This window comes from Pan troglodytes, chromosome 2, assembly GCF_028858775.2.
Source record: "Pan troglodytes isolate AG18354 chromosome 2, NHGRI_mPanTro3-v2.0_pri, whole genome shotgun sequence".
Lineage (NCBI taxonomy): Eukaryota > Metazoa > Chordata > Mammalia > Primates > Hominidae > Pan > Pan troglodytes.
The window spans coordinates 52,515,978-52,534,074 of record NC_086015.1 but is presented as its reverse complement, the minus strand read 5'-3'; the positions used below and the strand labels follow the sequence as shown (position 1 = coordinate 52,534,074).

Sequence of the window (18,097 nt, the reverse complement as noted above, 5' to 3'; positions counted from 1 at the left end):
GCCCCCCACATGTGTGTTGAGCACGGTGAGTCTTAAGCCCTTCTTGGCCAGGAGGTGATGGGGGCTTATTGGAGACCCAGGCCTTCCTCTCCCTGTTCTAACACCCTAGCCTGGGAAACTACTGGGAACATCCCAGATTGTCCCCTTGGGTTTCTCTTTGTCCACAGCGATGCCCCCACCTTTAGGTGAGAAATATATGGTGGCACACAGGGTGCACAACCCAGCCTGGGTGCCCCATTAGTGTGACATTTCACGTTTTCCGTCTTGAGTGAAATGTTCTGATTGTGCTAGGTGCAGAGTGGGGGTGGGTCAGGAACTCTGGGCATAAAAGGAAGAATGACTCGACATCCCTGATTCTGCCTGGACCCCTGCCCCGAAGTGAGGGGGCGGAGCCCTGTGTGGGAAGTTGGCCTGGCTGTGTGCCCTGGGAGCTGCCAGTTTCTAGCTCAGTCCTGGCCCACTGCGCCAGCACTGAGCCTGCCAGGGCTGGGGCTGGGGATCACCTTGGGATGATGGTGTCAGTCCCAGGGGGCAGGAGATCGAGTGTCCTCTGAGCTGGCGACTGGGCTTGTAGAAGGGAACCGGCATTTGTGGAGTGTCTAGTGAGTGCCAAGGTCTGCGCTGGGCACTGTCCTCGCACCGCCTCACCTAGTCCTCACGTAGCCCTCGGGCAAGTGAGGATCCGCCGGGACCGCGGCTGGGAGGGATGGCTGTGGCTGTCCCCCAGCCCACACAGTAGGCGCTCAGTGTCAGGGTGCATATTCCCGGGGACGCCCTCCAGGCCTGAGAGCTGGGGGCCGCCGCCGCCCCCCATGCATCCGGTGAGCAGAAGGAAACTCCGTGCGTCGCCCGGCGCCTGTCCGAGTCTGGGAACCGGTACCAAGTTTTCGCGCAGACCCCGGGCGCGAAGCTGGCCCCGAGGCTGGGAAGTCGTCCGCTTCCTTCCTTCCTCCTCCTTCCTCCCTCCTCCCTCCTCCCTCCTCCTCCCTCCTCCTCCTCCTGCTCCCCCGGCCAGGGGTTCCGGGAACCGGCCGGGCCGGGGCGGGGCGGGGCGAGGGAGAGGGGCGGCCGCGCGGATCACTGAGGCTGTGGCGGCACTGCGCCCGGCGCTCGCGTCCGTCCGCCCGTCCGCCCGCCCAGCCATGACTGCGCCGGTCCCCGCGCCGCGGATCCTGTTGCCGTTGCTGTTGCTGCTGCTGCTAACGCCGCCTCCGGGTGGTGAGCCGGGGGTGGGGGCGGCCCGTCCTGCCCTGGGACCGGGCAGACACTTCCCCGCGCTGCCTCTCCAACGAGCCGGGCAGCACCAGCCCCACTATGCCCCCCACTGACCCCTGATTGCCCCGAGGCCGTCAGCGAACCCCCACGACTGCGGACCCCTCCTCCACCCCAGCACCCTCCTTGCCTGAACAACCCTGCCTAGACACCAGGCAGCTGCCACCTTTGTCTGTCCTGGAACGGTGGGGAGGGGTCTGCCCTCCCGCCCATGTCCCAGGGGATGGAGTCCCCAGAGGCTAGGGTAGGGTTCCCTGCCTGGCTTTAGTCTGGCGGGTGGCTGCAGGGCGACCTGGCCCCTCCATCAGAGGCCTTCCCTCTTTGCCTCTGTTTACTGTCTGGGAGCCCCCACCGCTGCCTCCGTTGGCCCTTGTGTTCCTGGAGAGCCCGGCGCTGAGGCTGGCCTCTGGGGTGGAGACACCACTGTGTGTGTTGGTTGCAGATAGATGATTCACAGAGTCTGGAAGGCTGGCTGGGGGCGGGTCCTTTAAAGGGTTAGGAATTGGAACAATCCCACCCATGGGAAGCCAAAGACCCTTTTGGGGTGGGTGGCTTCGTGGAGGGGAAGGCTGTATTTCCTGGGGGCTGGGATGAATCCAGAGGACCTGGGCTAGATAAATGAGAAAGGGGAGACTTGTGCCCAGAACCCGCCCACCCCTGGAGTGAGCCTGTAGGAGGGTCACTGATTCAGTGAGGTCTGGGGGTCAGAGAGCATTTGTGCCATGGACTCAGCCTAAACAGCCTCACCGGTGTGTCTTCAGCCCTAGCTCAGAGGCTCAGGTTGGGCTGTGAAGACCTTGCTGCATATGGGTTCACCTGAGCCACCAGGCACGGGCCATGCTGATGATACCAGCTTTCAGGTGGGCAGCTGGCCAAACTGGGCTTGTCAATGGTCCAATCCTCTGCTCCATGGCTTTGCCCAGAGCAGGGTTCTGCCTGGAGCTGCCAAGAAGTGCAGTTCCCCCCAACTCCCCACTAAAGTTCCCTCTTCCCAAGGAGGTCACTTGGTGTCTCTGTCTCTGGGCTTCACTCTACTGACAGCCTCGGGGTGTGTGGTGTCCTGATCAGGCCCGGGCACCAGATGCTGCACATGGCCAGGTGCCTGGCCTGGCTGGGTCTCCAGAGGCCACGTGCTATGCCAGACTGTTTCCAGGCCGATGTAGTTATGCCTCAGGGCTATCATCAGACCTGTCCCCTGCCTACTGCGGACTTGTGGGCCTTGCTGGACTAGGTATTCTCTTTGGAGTCTGCCCTGGCAGAATCCGGTACTGTTCCTTCCTGCTAGTGGGCACAGGTCTCTGCTAATGTAGCCTGAGGATACATGGGAACATTTGACTGTAGCATCTTCCTGGAGGTTTGTAAACCTTGTGGTCATCCAAAAACCTGGGTCATTTTCCACATTTGTTGTCAGCCAGATCCCCTCAGCATGACCTCGTTTATTGAGACTTGTAAGGATGTCAGTAGATCCCAACTCTGTGCTGAGAGTCTTGTGATGGCTCCAGGGCTACAGATGGTGCCACTGCCTTGGAGCCCTGTTGCCCAGGCTGGTCTCAAACTCCTGGAAGGCACAGACATTTCCTGGACACTTGCTGCAGGCCCAGCGTGGGGCTAAGTGCTTTATGAACACTTTGTTCATAAGAAATTGGGTGTGACAATTTCTGACCAGGATCTAGCCTGCCATCATGGTTATGGGGTGGTCTGTGAGAGCCAGGCCCCTGCAGTTGTGGTGCCCAGCAGGGGCTGAGGTTGCTGTGGCTGAGTGAGGGAGAGAGTGAATGAGGATTAAGAACTAGACAGTCTGGCTGGGGTGCGGTGGCTCATGCCTGTAATTTCAGCACTTTGGAGGCCAAGGTGGGTGGATCACCTGAGGTCAGGAGTTCAAGACCAGCCTGGCCAACATGGTGAAACTCTGTCTGTACTAAAAAATACAAAAAATTAGCTGGGCCTGGTGGCGGGCACCTGTAATCCCAGCTACTCGGGAAGCTGAGGCAGGAGAATTGCTTGAATCTGGGAGGCAGAGATTGCAGTGAGCTGAGATCGCACCACTGCACTCCAGCCTGGGCAACAGAGCGAGACTCTGTCTCAAAAAAAAAAAAAAAAAGAAAGAAAGGGACAGTCCAGTGTCTGGTCCCCTGCAGGTGTTGAGCTGTGTGACTTCTCGCCTGGGCAGCTTCTGGAGGAGGCCGCCTGGAGTAGGGCCTTGAAGGATGAGTAGAGTTGAAAGGCAGGAGATAGGAACCAGGCAAGAATGTGAGCGGAGTGTGGACAGGTTGGAGAGCTGGAGTGATCTTCAGGACTCTGCAGTTTAGACCCTGCTTGGAAACTCGGGCCTTGATCCTGAAGCAGTGGGAATTAGGGGAGGTCTGAGAGCAGGGTATGGCCCCATCAGACTCACATTGAGAGAGTTCACCCTCCTATCAGGAGGCCAGTGCACTGGTGAGGGAGAGAGGGAGCCCAGTTAGGGCAGCTCTGTTGTGGCCCGTGGGATAGGGCAAGGCTGAGGGGGAGCAGTGGCCAGGGGTCAGAAGGTGGCCTGTGGCTAGGGTGGCTCAGAGACGGTGCAGCATGTGTGTGTGTGTGTGGTCTGGTGGCTGTGCCAGGGAGGGCGCTGTGTCTGCTGGGGCCTGGCCCTGTGGGCACAGGTGAACAGATGTGTTTCTCCTCTCCAGCGCGTGGTGAGGTGTGTATGGCTTCCCGTGGACTCAGCCTCTTCCCCGAGTCCTGTCCAGATTTCTGCTGTGGTACCTGTTATGACCAATACTGCTGCTCTGACGTGCTGAAGAAATTTGTGTGGAGCGAGGAAAGGTGTGCTGTGCCTGAGGCCAGGTGGGTGCACCAGTGGGTCACAGGGTGGGTGGCTTGAGCCTGTGCCCCACGGGAGAGTATGTGGAAGAGAGATAGCTCTGCCCCTCTGGCCTCTCAGCCCTCTCAAGATGGTGGCCAGAGCATAGGAGCAGAGGGTTTAGGGATCCCCTGTTCTGGGCTGGACCCCCTAGACCTGCTCAGTTAGTCCCCTGTCCATCTCCTCCCTACCCTGAGGGCTCCAGCTTGCTGAGCCTTGGGCTGAGCAGATTTCTTAGAGGTCCTTGGCCTCAGCTGGTCCTGTGACTCACCCCGGGTGTGTACCTGTGCCAAGATGTCCTCAGGGTGGGTACTTGGGCTTGACTATACCCCACAGTATGTGCATGCCCCTGAGGGGTATCCTTTGTTCAGGACCCGCTTGTGAAGCCTGTAGGGCGCAGTGCATAAGCATGTGCCCCAGTGTGAGCTCTATCTGTGTCGTCCCAGCGCAGCCTATGAATTTACCTGCATGTTGGGTGTAGACTGTTTCATGGCTGGGACCAAGGTTCCAGGCCCCTGTGTGTGGCTCTTTGCCGTATTCTGTATTTCCTTTGTGTTTGGCCTCAGTGTAGAGGGTTGAGATGGTCATACTCCTCTGCTCATGGCAGGTGATCATCCTGGGTCTGGGCAAGACCAACCCCCGCTATCTTACATATTTATTTTTGTGAGATGGAGTCTCACCATGTTGCCCAGGCTGGTCTCATACTCCTGGGCTCAAGCCGTCCTCCTCCCTCAGCCTCCTGAGTAGCTGGAACTATAGGTGTGCACCACCATGCCTGGCCTATATATTTACTTTAATATGTCAGGACCATTTCATTCCTTTCCCACCCCACAGGCAACTGTCTGCTATGGTCTGCTATGTATAAGGTACATCCTTTTCATTATTTGAGTTCTTGCAAAGTCGGTGTAGTGTAAGACCTAGCCACGTTGCTGTGGCACATCTGGCCCTTGCCCACTACTGCTGTGTCCCTCTGAATGGTGTGAATCTACAATGGTTGTCATGATAGATAGCTTCAGTGGGCATCTGGTATACCTCCTTTTATGGAGCTGTGTAAGAATTCTCTTGGAAACACATCTGGTTGTGGAGTTGCCATGTCATAGATGCACACAGTTATCCACTAAGGACTTCCAGGTGCTCTTGGGAGTGGTGCACAGGGCTGCACACCTGTCAGTCCTGCCTGAGGGTTCCTGACAGGTCTTCTTTTACCCTTTTACCCTTTCACTTCACCTTTTGGCTTTTTTTTTTTTTTTTTTTTTTTTGAGACGGAGTCTCACTTCTGTTGCCCAGGTTGGAGTGCAATAATGTGATCTCGGCTCACCGCAACCTCCGCCTCCCGGGTTCCAGCGATTCTCCTGCCTCAGCCTCCCGAGTAGCTGGGATTACAGGCATGCGCCACCACGCCCGGCTAATTTTGTATTTTTAGTAGAGACGGGGTTTCTCCATGTTGGCCAGGCTGGTCTTGAACTCCCGAGCTCAGGTGATCTGCCTGCCTCGACCTCCTAAAGTGCTGGGATTACAGGCGTGAGCCATCGCACCCAGCCTGGCATTTTTATATTTTACAAATGTCTTTAAAAACATTTAAAAACCGGGCGCGGTGGCTCATGCCTGTAATCCCAGCACTTTGGGAGGTCGAGGCAGGCAGATCACCTGAGGTCAGGAGTTCAAGACCAGCCTGGCCAACATGGTGAAACCCCATCTCTACTAAAAACACAAAAAACTAGCCGGACGTGGTGGTGGGTTTCTGTAACCCCAGCTACTCAGGAGGCTGAGGCAGGAGAATCGCTGGAACCCGGGAGGCGGAGATTGCAGTGAGCCGAGATTGCACCATTGCACTCCTGGCTGGGTGACAGAGCAAGAGACTCTGTCTCAAAACAAAAACAAAAACAAAAACAAAAACAACTTGTATTTCTTTTTTATTTTTATTTTTTTTGAGACAGAGTCTTGCTCTGGCATCTAGACTGGAGTGCAATGGTGCGATCTTGGCTCACTGCAACCTCCACCTCCCAGGTTCAAGCAATTCTCCTGCCTCAGCCTCCTGAGTAGCTGGGATTATAGGCGTGCACCACCACACCTGGCTAATTTTTGTATTTTTGTATATATATTTTTTTAGACGGAGTCTCGCTCTGTCGCCCAGGCTGCAGGCTGGAGTGTGGTGGTGTGATCTCGGCTCACTGCAAGCTCCGCCTCCCAGGTTCACGCCATTCTCCTACCTCAGCCTCCCAAGTAGCTGGAACTACAGGCGCCCGCCACCATGCCCGGCCTAATTTTTGTATTTTTACTAGAGATGGGGTTTCACCATGTTCACCAAGCTGGTCTTGAACTCCTGACCTCAGGTGATCTGCCCATCTCGGCCTGCCAAAGTGCTGGGATAACAGGCATGAGCCACCGTGCCTGATGGTATTTCTTTTTTTAAAAGCAGGAGCATTTATTCCATTTAAATTTAATGTAGAGGGCCGGGGGTTGCTGTGGCTCATGCCTGTAATCCCAGCACTTTGGGAAGCTGAGGTAGGAGGATCACTTGAACCTAGCAGGTTGAGACTGCAGTAAGTCGTGATTGGTGCCACTGCACTCCAGCCTGGGCAACAGAGTGAGACCTCGACTCAAAAATAAATAAATTAATTAATTTAATGTAGTTATTGATATTCTGGGGTTATATTTGCATCTTTTGTGCTATTTGTCTCTCCTGCATTATCTTTTTTTTTTTTTTTTTTGAGATGGAGTTTCGTTCTTGTTGCCCAGGCTGGAGTGCAATGGTGTGTTCTTGGCTCACCGCAACCTCCACCTCCTGAGTTCAAACAATTCTCCTGCCTCAGCCTCCTGGGTAGCTGGGATTACAGGCATGTGCCACCACGCCCGGCTAATTTTGTATTTTTTAGTAGAGACAGGGTTTCACCGTGTTGGCCAGGCTGGTCTTGAACTCCCGACCTCAGGTGATCCTCCTGCCTCGGCCTCCCAAAGTGCTGGGATTACAGGCGTGAGCCACCGCGCCCGTATGCATTATCCTTTTTTTACTTCCTGTATTGTTTCGATTTGTTTTTATGCCATATTTTTCTTCGACTGTTACTTCTTCTTTTCCATTCTGTCTTTTTTTTTTTTTCCTTCTGGAGACAGTCTGTGTCTCCCAGGCTGGAGTGCAGTGGCGCGTGATCTCGGCTCACGGCAACCTCCACCTGCCAGGTTCAAGCAATTCTCCTGCCTCAGCTTCCCACGTAGCTGGGACCACAAGTGCATGCTGCCACGCCTGGCTAATTTTTTGTATTTTAGTAGAGACAGGGTTTCACTGTGTTGCCCAGGTTGGTCTCGAACTACTGAGCTCAGGCAATCCACCTGCCTCGGACTCCCAAAGTGCTAGAATTACAGGCATGAGCTACTGCCCCCAGCCTTCTTTCCTATTCTGAATGCCTTATTTCTTTTTCTTGCCTTATTGTGTTGGCTAGGCCCTCAGTTACAATGTTGAGTAGAAGTGGAGAAAGCAGACATCTGTGTCTTGTTTCTGAGTTTAGGGGGAAGACATTCAGTTTTTCACTAGTAGGAAGGATGTCAGCTGTGGCTTTTTCATAGGTGTCCTTTATCAGGTTGAGGAAGTTCTCTGCATTTCTAGTACACCTAGAGTTTTAATTATGGATGGATGTTGAATTATGTCAAATGCTTTTTGTGCATTTGTAGAGATGACTGTATGATTTTAAATTTTTTATTTTGTTAATATGGTAAATTATATTACTCTCTAAAACACTATTTTATGTGAGTATAGAGCTTAGGTTGATGGTTATTTTTTCTTAGCATATTGAAGCTTCCATTCTACTGTCTCCCAGCTTCCATGGTTTCTGTTGAGACATCAACTCAATAGCCAGTGTCTCTCATTGAAAGAAATCTCTCTCTCTCTCTTCTTTTTTTTTTGAGACAGTCTCACTCTGTTGCCCAGGCTGGAGTGCAGTGGTGCAGTCACTGGCTCATGTCACTCTCAGCCTCCTGGGCTGAAGCATATCCTCCTACCTCAGCTTTCCAAGTAGCTGGGATTACAGGTGCCTGCCACCATGCCTGGCTAATTTTGTTTACTTTTTGTAGAGACAGGGTCTCCCTATGTTGCCCAGGCTGGTCTTAAACTCCTGGGCTCAGGTGATCCTCCCACCTCGACCTCCCAAAGTGCTGAGATTACAGGTCCACCTAGCTGAAATCCCTCTTTTTTTTTAACCCTCCGATTGCTTTTTAAGATTGTTTTTTTCTGGCCGGGTGCAGTGGCTCACACCTGTAATCCCAGCACTTTGGGAGGCTGAGGCGGGTGGGTCACGAGGTCAGGAGATCAAGACCTGCCTGGCCAAGATGGGGAAACCCCGTCTCTACTAAAAATACAAAAATTAGCTGGGCATGGTGGCGGGTGCCTGTAATCCCAGCTACTCGGGAGGCTGAGGCAGAGAATTGCTTGAACCCAGGAGGCGGAGGTTGCAGTGAGACAAGATCGTGCCACTGCACTCCAGCCTGGGTGACACAGCGAGACTCCGTCAAAAACAAAACAAAACAAAAAAAAAACTTGTTCTGGAAGCCTTAAGACCGTTAACCCCACAAGAAGTAGCAAGACAGACAGCAGACTGGAGAACAATGGCATGATCTCGGCTCACTGCAACCTCTGCCTCCTGGGTTCAAGTGATTCCCCTGCCTCAGCCTCCAGAGTAGCTGGAATTACAGGTGCCTGCCACCACGCCCAGCTAAGTTTTTTGTATTTTTAATAGAGACGGGGTTTCACCAGATTACCCAGGCTGGTCTCAAACTCTTGGCCTCAGGTGATCCACCCGCCTCAGCCTCCCAAAGTGCTGGGATCACAGGTGTGAGCCACCACACCTGGCCATTTCTGTGGAATTGACATTTTACTATATTGAGTTTTCCAATGCATTAACATGATATTTCTGCTCTTGTATTTAGTTTTCTTTCCTTCTCTCTCAATTTTCTATTATATAATATTTTTTTCTATTTCAAAGTCTTATATATGTTTCATTTTTTCCTTTGTTTTTTTTTTATGGTATTATAAATAGTGTAGTTTAAATTTCTTTTCTTTTTTTTTTTTGAGACGAAGTCTAGCTCTTGTCCCCACATTGGAGTGTGATGGCGTGATCACGGCTTACTGCAACCTCTGCCTCCCGGGTTCAAGCGATTCTACTGCCTCAGCCTCCCAATTAGCTGGGATTACAGGGGCCTGCCACCACGCCCAGCTAAATTTTTTTGTATTTTTAGTAGAGACGGGGTTTCATCATGTTGGCCAGGCTGGTCTCAAGCTCTCGACCTCAGGTGATCCATCCGCCTCAGCCTCCCAAGTAGCCGGGACTACAGGCACCTGCCACCACGCCTGGCTAATTTTTTGTATTATTTTTAGTAGAGACGGGGTTTCACCATGTTAGCCAGGATGGTCTCGATCTCCTGACCTTGTGAACCACCTGCCTCGGCCTCCCAAAGTGCTGGGATTACAGGCATGAGCCACTGCACCCGGCCTAATTTTTGTTTTTGTTTTTTTTTGACGGAGTCGCACTCTGTTGCCCAGGCTGGAGTACAGTGGCACAATCTCGGCTCACTGCAACCTCCGCTTCCCGGGTTCAAGTGATTCTCCTGCCTCAGCCTCTTGAGTAGCTGGGATTACAGGGGAACGCCTCCATGCCCAGCTAATCTTTGCATTTTTTTTTTTTTTAGCAGAGACAGGGTTTCACCATGTTGGCCAGGCTGGTCTCGAACGCCTGACCTTGTGATCCGCCTGCCTCGGCCTCCCAAAGTGCTGGGATTACAGGCTTGAGCCACTGCGCCCGGCCTAATTTTTGTATTTTTAGTTGAGATGGGGTTTTACCATGTTGGTTAGTCTGCTCTTGAACTCCTGACCTCAAGTGATCTGCCCTCCTTGGCCTCCCAAAGTGCTGGGATTACAGGTGTGAGCCACTGCACCTGGCCACAATTTTTATTTTCTAATTGTTTATTGATACATAAATGTGGAAAACTGTTTGGGTGTGGTGGTTTACGCCTGTAATCCCAACACTTTGGGAGGCTGAGGTAGGAGGATCGCTTGAGCCCAGGAGTTGGAGGCTAGCCTGGGCAACATAGCAAGACTCAGTCTCTAAAAAGAAAAAAAAATAGATATATAATTACATACAGTAAAATGCACAGATCTTTCATGTTTCAGTTTGATGAGTTTTAACAGATGTATACATTTCATGTATACAACATGCTAGACCAGATATAAATCATTGTCATGGAAAAAAGTAGGAGGGTCCCCCAAAAATTAAAAGTAGAGCTACCATGTGCATATGATCCAGCCATCCCATCACTGTGTATATATCCAAAGGATATGAAATCCATACCTCAAAGAGATACCTGCTCTCCCTTGTTCATTGCAGCATTATCACAATAGCCAAAGTATGCAATCAATCTACCTGTCCATCAGGATAAATGGATAAAGAAAATGTGGTATATGTACACAGCGAAATACTATTCAGCCTTAAAAAGAAGGAAATTGGCTGGGTGCAGTGGCTCACGCCTGTAATCCCAGCACTTTGGGAGGCCAAGGCGGGGTGGATCATGAGGTCAGGAGATCAAGACCATCCTGGCCAACATGGTGAAACCACGTTTCTACTAAAAATACAAAAATTAGCTGGTGGTGGTGCACGCCTGTAATCCCAGCTACTCTGGAGGCTGAGGTAGGAGAATCCCTTGAACTTGGGAGGCGGAGGTTGCAGTGAGCTGAGATCATGCCACTGCACTCTAGCCTGGCAACAGAGTGAAACTCCATCTCAAAAAAAAAAAAAAAAAAAAGGAAATCCAGAAATCCTGTCATTTATGATGACATGGATGTACCCGGAGAACATTATGTTAAGTGAAATAAGCTAGGCGCAGAAAGACAAATACAGCACCATCTCACTTATATGTGGAGTGTCAAAGTCAAACTCATAGAAACAGAATAAAATGGCGGTAACCGGAGACTAGGAGGTGGCAGGATTAGGGAGATGTTGGTCAAAGGACACAAAATTTCACTTAGGAGGAGTAAGTTCAAGAGATCTATTGTACATCATAATGGTGACTATAGTTTATAATAATATGTTGTATACTTGAAAATTGCTAAGGAAGTAGATTTTGAGTGTTCTCACCACAAAAAAAGGTAAGTACGTGAAGTAATGCATATGCTAATTACCTCAATTTAGCCATTCAATATATACATATTTCAAAACATCATTTTTGTACGCTATAAATATATACAATTTTTGTCAGTTAAAAAAGAAATTGGATGGGTGCAGTGGCTGATGCCTGTAATCCCAGCACTTTGGGAGGCTGAGGCGGGTGGATCACCTGAGGTCAGGAGTTCAAGACCAGTCTGGGCAACATGGTGAAACCCCATCTCTACTAAAAAATAGAAAAATTATCCGGGTGTGGTGGCACACACCTGTAATCCCAGCTACTCAGGAGGCTGAGGCAGGGAGAATCGCTTGAACCCGGTGGGCAGAGGTTGCAGTGAGCTGAGATTGTGCCACTGCACTTCAGCCGGGATGACAGAGCCGACTCTGTCTCAAAAAAAAAAAAAAAAAAAAAAAAAAAAAAGAATAGATCATGGCCATTTCCAAGGAATTTATTTATTTATTTAATTTATTAATTTATTCATTTATTTTCCAAGATAGGGTCTCACTCTGTCACCCAGGCTGTAGTGCAGTGGCACAGTCTCAGCTCACTGCAGCGGCACAGTCTCAGCTCACTGCAGCCTCTACCTCCTGGGCTCAAGCCATCCTCTGACCTCAGCCTACCGAGCAGCTGGGACTACAGGCATGCGCCATGGTGCGTGGCTAATTTTTGTTTATTTTTGTGGAGAAGGGGTCTTACTATGTTGCCCAGGCTGGTCCTGACCTCCTGGGCTCAAGTGATCAGCCCACCTTGGCCTCCCAAAGTGCTAGGATTACAGGTGTAAGCCACTGCACCCAGCCGAGAGTTTTAATTTTAGCAATTTTGGTGGTTGTGTTGTAATACCCCATTGTGCCGTTTTCAAGATTTCAGTACATTTTATGGCCCAGCATATCCTTAGTGAAACATGAGGAAAGTTTCATGTGTTTTAGTCCATTCAGACTGCTTTTAGGAAATACTGTAGATTGTGTGGCTTAAACAACAAACATTTCTCACAGTCCTAGAGGCAGGAGGTTTAAGATCAGGGTGCTGGCATGATCCTGGTGAGGGCCTTCTTCCTGGTTATGTCCTCACGTGGGCTTTCCCTGTTTGTGGAGGCTGAAACAACTCCATCTTGGATGCTAATCTGCCCATGTTGACTTCTGATTAACCCCAGTTCTGGGAATGCCTCTAATGCCTTTCACATACTTACCATAAATCCTGCCCTTAGACCAATTCCCTGTGGTTTATAAGCCCAGGATCTGAGGTTAAGAAGTCCCTATTAAATATTTCTGAGAAACTGGATTTGTCAGCCTCTTTCTTCAGCTTCTCAGCTTCCTTGGGCGAAGGCTTGTACAGACCTGCTCACCTCCGAACATTGGTGCATGCATGCAGAGAGAAATCGAATTTCTCTTCCTCTTTTTATAAGGACACTAATCCCATCCTGGCAGCTTCACCCTCATGATCTCATCTAAACCTAATTACCTCTTTTTTTTCTTTCGAGACGGAGTCTCGCTCTTTCACCCAGGCGGGACTGCAGTGGCCCGATCTCGGCTCACTGCAAGCTCCGCCTCCCGGGTTCACGCCATTCTCCTGCCTCAGCCTCTTGAGTAGCTGGGACTACAGGCGCCCGCCACCGCGCCCGGCTAATTTTTTGTATTTTTAGTAGAGACAGGGTTTCACCGTGTTTGCCAGGATGGTCTTGATCTCCTGACCTCGTGATCCGCCCGCCTTGGCCTCCCAAAGTGCTGGGATTACAGGCGTGAGCCACCGCGCCCGGCCTTTTTTTTTTTTTTTTTGAGATGGAGTCTTGCTCTGTTCCCGGCTGGAGTGGAGTGGCACAATCTCAGCTCACTGCAACCTCCACCCCCTGAGCAGTCTTAAATCATTCCAGCATCAACTCTTAACTCTAAAGTGCAAAGCCTTGTTCACATATTATCAAAATCAGATATGAATGAGACCATAGGTACATTTCATCCTGAGGCAAAATTTATCTCCAGTTGTGAAACCTGTGAAGCCAGAAATGCATTTGTGGGACAGGCAAAGGATAGCCACCCCTATTACAAAAGGGAGAGAAATCAGTAGGAAGTGTAGCCAGGGCAACATGGTGAGACCCCATCTCTACTAAAAAAATCCTCAGGCATGATGGTGCGCGTCTGTGGTCCCAACTATTAGGAGGCTGAGGTGGGAGAATTGCTTGAGCTTGGTGGGGGCAGAGGTTGCAGTGAGCTGAGATCGTGCCACTCTACTCCAGCCTGGGACAGAGTGAGACCCTTGTTTCAAACAAAACAAAACAAAAACAAACAAACGAAAACAGTAGGAAGTGATAGGTGCTGTCAACGAAGAGCCAAACTCTAAAATATTTGAAGAGATTTATTCTGAGCCGAATATGAGTGACCATCGCCCGTGAAACAGCCCTCAGGAGGTCCTGAGAACATGTGCCCAAGGTGGTCCGGGCACCGCTTGGTTTCATACATTTTAGAGAGGCATGAGACATCAATCAAATACATTAAGGAAATACATTGGTTAGGCCGGGCGCGGTGGCTCACACCTGTAATCCCAGCACTTTGGGAGGCCGAGGCGGGTGGATCACGAGGTCAGGAGATCGAGACCATCCTGGCTAACACGGTGAAACCCCGTCTCTACTAAAAATACAAAAAATTAGCTGAGCATGGTGACGGGCGCTTGTAGTCCCAGCTACTCGGGAGGCTGAGGCAGGAGAATGGCGTGAACCCGGGAGGCAGAGCTTGCAGTGAGCAGAGATCACGCCACTGCACTCCAGCCTGGGCGACAGAGCGAGACTCCGTCTCAAAAAAAAGGAAGAAATACATTGGTTTGGTCCAGAAAGGTGGGACGACTCAAAGGGCGGGGGGTTGGGAGGGTGGGGAGCTTCCAGCCTATAAGTGAATTTAAACGTTTTCTGGTTTGACAATTGGTTGAGTTTGTCTAAAGACAAAATTGATTGATAGAAAAGGAATGTTCAGATTAAGATAAAGATTGTGGAGCCCAAAGTTCTTTTGAAGTCTTCTAGTGGCTGCCCTTAGAGACAATAGATGACAAATGTTTCCTATTCAGATTTTAGTTAATCTCTTTAGGATTGGGAGGGTCTGGAAGGAAAAGATCTAGCTATGTTAATAGAGATTCTTTACAGATGCACATTTTCTCCCATAGAGAACAGCTTTGCAAGGTCATTTCAAAATATGGCAAAGAAACATGTTTTGGGGTAAAATGTTTTGATTTTTTTTCCTTGTCTCTTAATGTTATGCCAGAGTCAGGTTGGAAAGTAAATCATGATATATAGGGTTAAATAAAACCCATTTGATGAGAATTTATGATTTGTAGGGCATGACTCCCCAGGCCCCTTAGATAGGAATTTGGGCGAGATAAAAAAAATCAGAGTTTAGTTCTCAGTGCCAAGCAATTCTAAATTCTAGCAAGACAAACTCCAGTAGACTTTAAGCCTTGGGAATAATCCTCTTTGGCTGGACACTCTGCCCTCTGGACCCACTGTGGTGGGGGCTGCACCCCCATGGCTCTGCTGGGTGGTGGTCCTGGCCTTCAAAACTGAGGTGGCCATCCAGGTGCAGTGGCTCATACCTGTAATCCTAGCACTTTGGGAAGCTGAGGTGGGCAGATCACCTGAGGTCAGGAGTTTGAGACCAGCCTGACCAACATAGAGAAACCCCATCTGTATTAATAATGCAAAAATAGCTGGGTGTGGTGGCGCATGCCTGTAATCCCAGCTACTTGGGAGGCTGAGGCAGGAGAATCGCTTGAACCCAGGAGGTGGAGGTTGTAGTGAACCGAGATTGCGCCATTGCACTCCAGCCAGCCTGGGCGGCAAGAGCAAAACTCCGTCTCAGAAAAAAAGCAACAACAACAAAAAAAACTGAGGTGGCAGCAACCCGGTTCCGGCCTGTGCACTCTGGGCCTGTGATGGGAGTGGCAGCCTTGATGATTGAATTGTCTTTGGGGTCCTTTTCTTGTCTTTAAGAACACTGCACCTTGAAAATAGCGCTGCCAAGCATGATGGCTGACGCCTTTAATCCCAGTACTTTGAGAGGCTGAGATGGGAGGATTGCTTGAGCCCAGGAGTTCAAGACCAGCCTGGGCAATATAGTGAGACCTCGTCTCCATAATTTTTTTTTTTTAATTAGCTGGGCATGGTAGCATGCACTTGTAGCCCCAGCTACTCAGGAGGCTGAGGTGGGAGGATTGCTTGAGCCTAGGAGATCAAGGTTGCAGTGAGCTGTGATCACACTACTGCACTCCAGCTTGGGTGGCAGAATGAGACCCTGTCTCAAAAAAAAAAAAAAAAAAAAAAAAGGCCAGGCACAGTGGCTCACACTTGTAATCCCAGCACTTTGGGAGGCCGAGGCGGGCGGATCACAAGGTCAGGAGATCGAGACCATCCTGGCCAACATGGTGAAACCCCATCTCTGCTAAAGAAAATACAAAAAGTTAGCCAGGCATGGTGGCGGGCGCCTGTAGTCCCAGCTACTCGGGAGACTGAGGCAGGAATGGTGTGAACCCGGGAGGCAGAGCTTGCAGTGAGCTGAGATCATGCCACTGCATTCCAGCTTGGGTGACAGAGTGAGACTCTGGCTAAAAAATAAAAAAATAAAAAAATAGCTGTAGCAGGGGTGTCCAATCTTTTGCCTTCTCTGGGCCACTTTGGAAGAAGAAAATTGTCTTGGGCCACACATAAAACACACTAATGATAGCTGATGAGCAAAAAAAAAAAAAAAAAAAAATCTCATAATGTTTTAAGAAAGTTTAAGAATTTGTGTTGGGCCACATTCAAAGCCATCCTGGCCTGAATGTGGGCCGCTGGCCACAGGTTGGACAAGCTTGCTCTATGGCCCAGTCCTGTAGGATCTTAGATGTCCGACAGCCTTCCTTCACTTCATCCCCTTTCTCCCCTCTGGCAGGTGCTAGGGTGACTGATTAGGTCTGTGATTCATACTCATTCTAATCTCCTTACCTCGCAGTTTTTGGACTACTCTCTTAGTATTTACAGTATGGATAGGCTGAGAATTGTCCAAATTTTTAAATTCTAGTTCTTTTTTTGCCTAACAATTCATTTCTCTTTTTTCACTTTTTTTTTTTTTTTTTTTGAGACGGAGTTTCGCTCTTGTTGCCCAGGCTGGAGTGCAATGGCATGAGCTCAGCTCACCGCAACCTCCACCTCCCGGGTTCAAGCGATTCTGCTGCCTCAGCCTCCCTAGTAGCTGGGATTACAGGCATGTGCCACCACGCACGGCTAATTTTGTGTTTTTAGTAGAGACGGGGTTTCTCCATGTTGGCCAGGCTGGTCTTGAACTCCCGACATCAGGTGATCTGCCCACCTTGGCCTCCCAAAGTGCTGGGATTACAGGCGTGAGCCACCGCGCCCGGCCTTTTCACATTTTACTATAAGCAGTTGGCCGGGTGCGGTGGCTCACGCCTGTAATCCCAGCACTTTGGGAGGCCAAGGTAGGCGGATCATGAGATCAGGAGATCAAGACCATCCTGGCTAACATGGTGAAACCCCATCTCTACTAAAAATACAAAAAGTTAGCCGGGCATGGTGGTGGGCACCTGTAGTCCCAGCTACTCGGGAGGCTAAGGGAGGAGAATGGCGTGAACCCAGGAGGCAGAGCTTGCATTGAGCCGAGATTGGGCTACAAGCAAGACTCTGTCTCACACACACACACACACACACACACAAAAAAGCAGTCAAGAGGATCCAAGCTGCTCCTTCAACACTAAATATCCCATATATTTCAAGTTTTCCTCTGAATTGCTCAATCTTTTGTTTAATCTCTTTAAGCTCTTTTTTCCTTTAATCTCACTGTGTAATCTTTAAACAGTGTATATGTTGTTATTCTAATGTCAGTGTCTGATAATTTCAGTATTTTAAGGCAAATTTTTCTCCTTAGCTTCACTGGTTTTCCTTCAAATGTATTAGGGTATAATTGTTTATAATGCTTTTAAATTTTGTTTTGTTTAACATCTAAAGAAATATCCCCCATGGGTACTTCTTTTGTTTTGGTTTGGTTTGGTTTGGTTTTTTGAGACGGAGTCTCACTCTGTTGCCCAGGCTGGAGTGCAGTGGCATGATCTTGGCTCACTGCAACCTCTGCCTCCCAGGTTCAAGCGATTCTCCTACCTCAGCCTCCCAAGTAACTTGGGTTACAGGCATGTGCCACCATGCCCAGATAATTTTTTTGGTATTTTTAGTAGACAGGGTTTTGCTATGTTGGCCAGGCTGGCCTTGAACTCCTTACCTCAGGTGATTCACCCACCTTGGCCTCCCAAAGTGCTGGGATTACAGATGTGAGCCACTGCGCCCAGCTGGTATTTCTTTTTTTGTGTGTGTGAGACATACAAGGTCAGTATAGTAAAAAAATCTATTAAACTTCTAATTAAAAATATAATTTCAAAAGACGTTTCCAATAGCATCAAAAACATCAAATACCTAGGAAAGACAAAATTTCTACACAGAAAACTATGAACCATAAACTGTAAAACATACAAACTGTGTATTTATAAAACATATAAACATACAAACTATAAACATTAAAACGTATAAACTGTATGTTCATAAAGCATATAAACTATGTAACTATATAAACTATAAAATACATAAAACATTATTACAAAAAATCATAGCCCTAAATAAATGGAGGCATAGACAGGGCTCATGAATTGGAAGACCATATTTTAAAGATATTGATTCCCCTCAAATTGGTATATGGAATTTGTTAAATTTCAGTTTTAGAAAACTCTTGGCAGGCGCATCTGTGTGGGAGTGTGTGGGAGTGTGTGTGTGTGTGTGCGTGTGCGTGTGTGTGTGTGCGCCTATGGATATTATTATATTTT

General features: G+C 49.4%; 1 protein-coding gene across 6 annotated transcripts in view; it reads left to right on the top strand.

The window, feature by feature from the left end:
* Positions 1 to 433: 433 nt before the first annotated feature.
* SHISA5 (shisa family member 5) overlaps positions 434 to 18,097 on the top strand; it is a 36,706-nt gene continuing 19,042 nt past the window's right edge. The window contains exons 1-3 of one of the 6 annotated variants that reach the window (XM_063805108.1): positions 1,063 to 1,516; positions 2,034 to 2,132; positions 3,942 to 4,098. In XM_063805108.1, coding sequence (XP_063661178.1) covers positions 3,959 to 4,098 — 140 coding nt within the window. In that variant the 5' untranslated portion in view covers positions 1,063 to 1,516; positions 2,034 to 2,132; positions 3,942 to 3,958. 6 annotated transcript variants of the gene reach the window in all.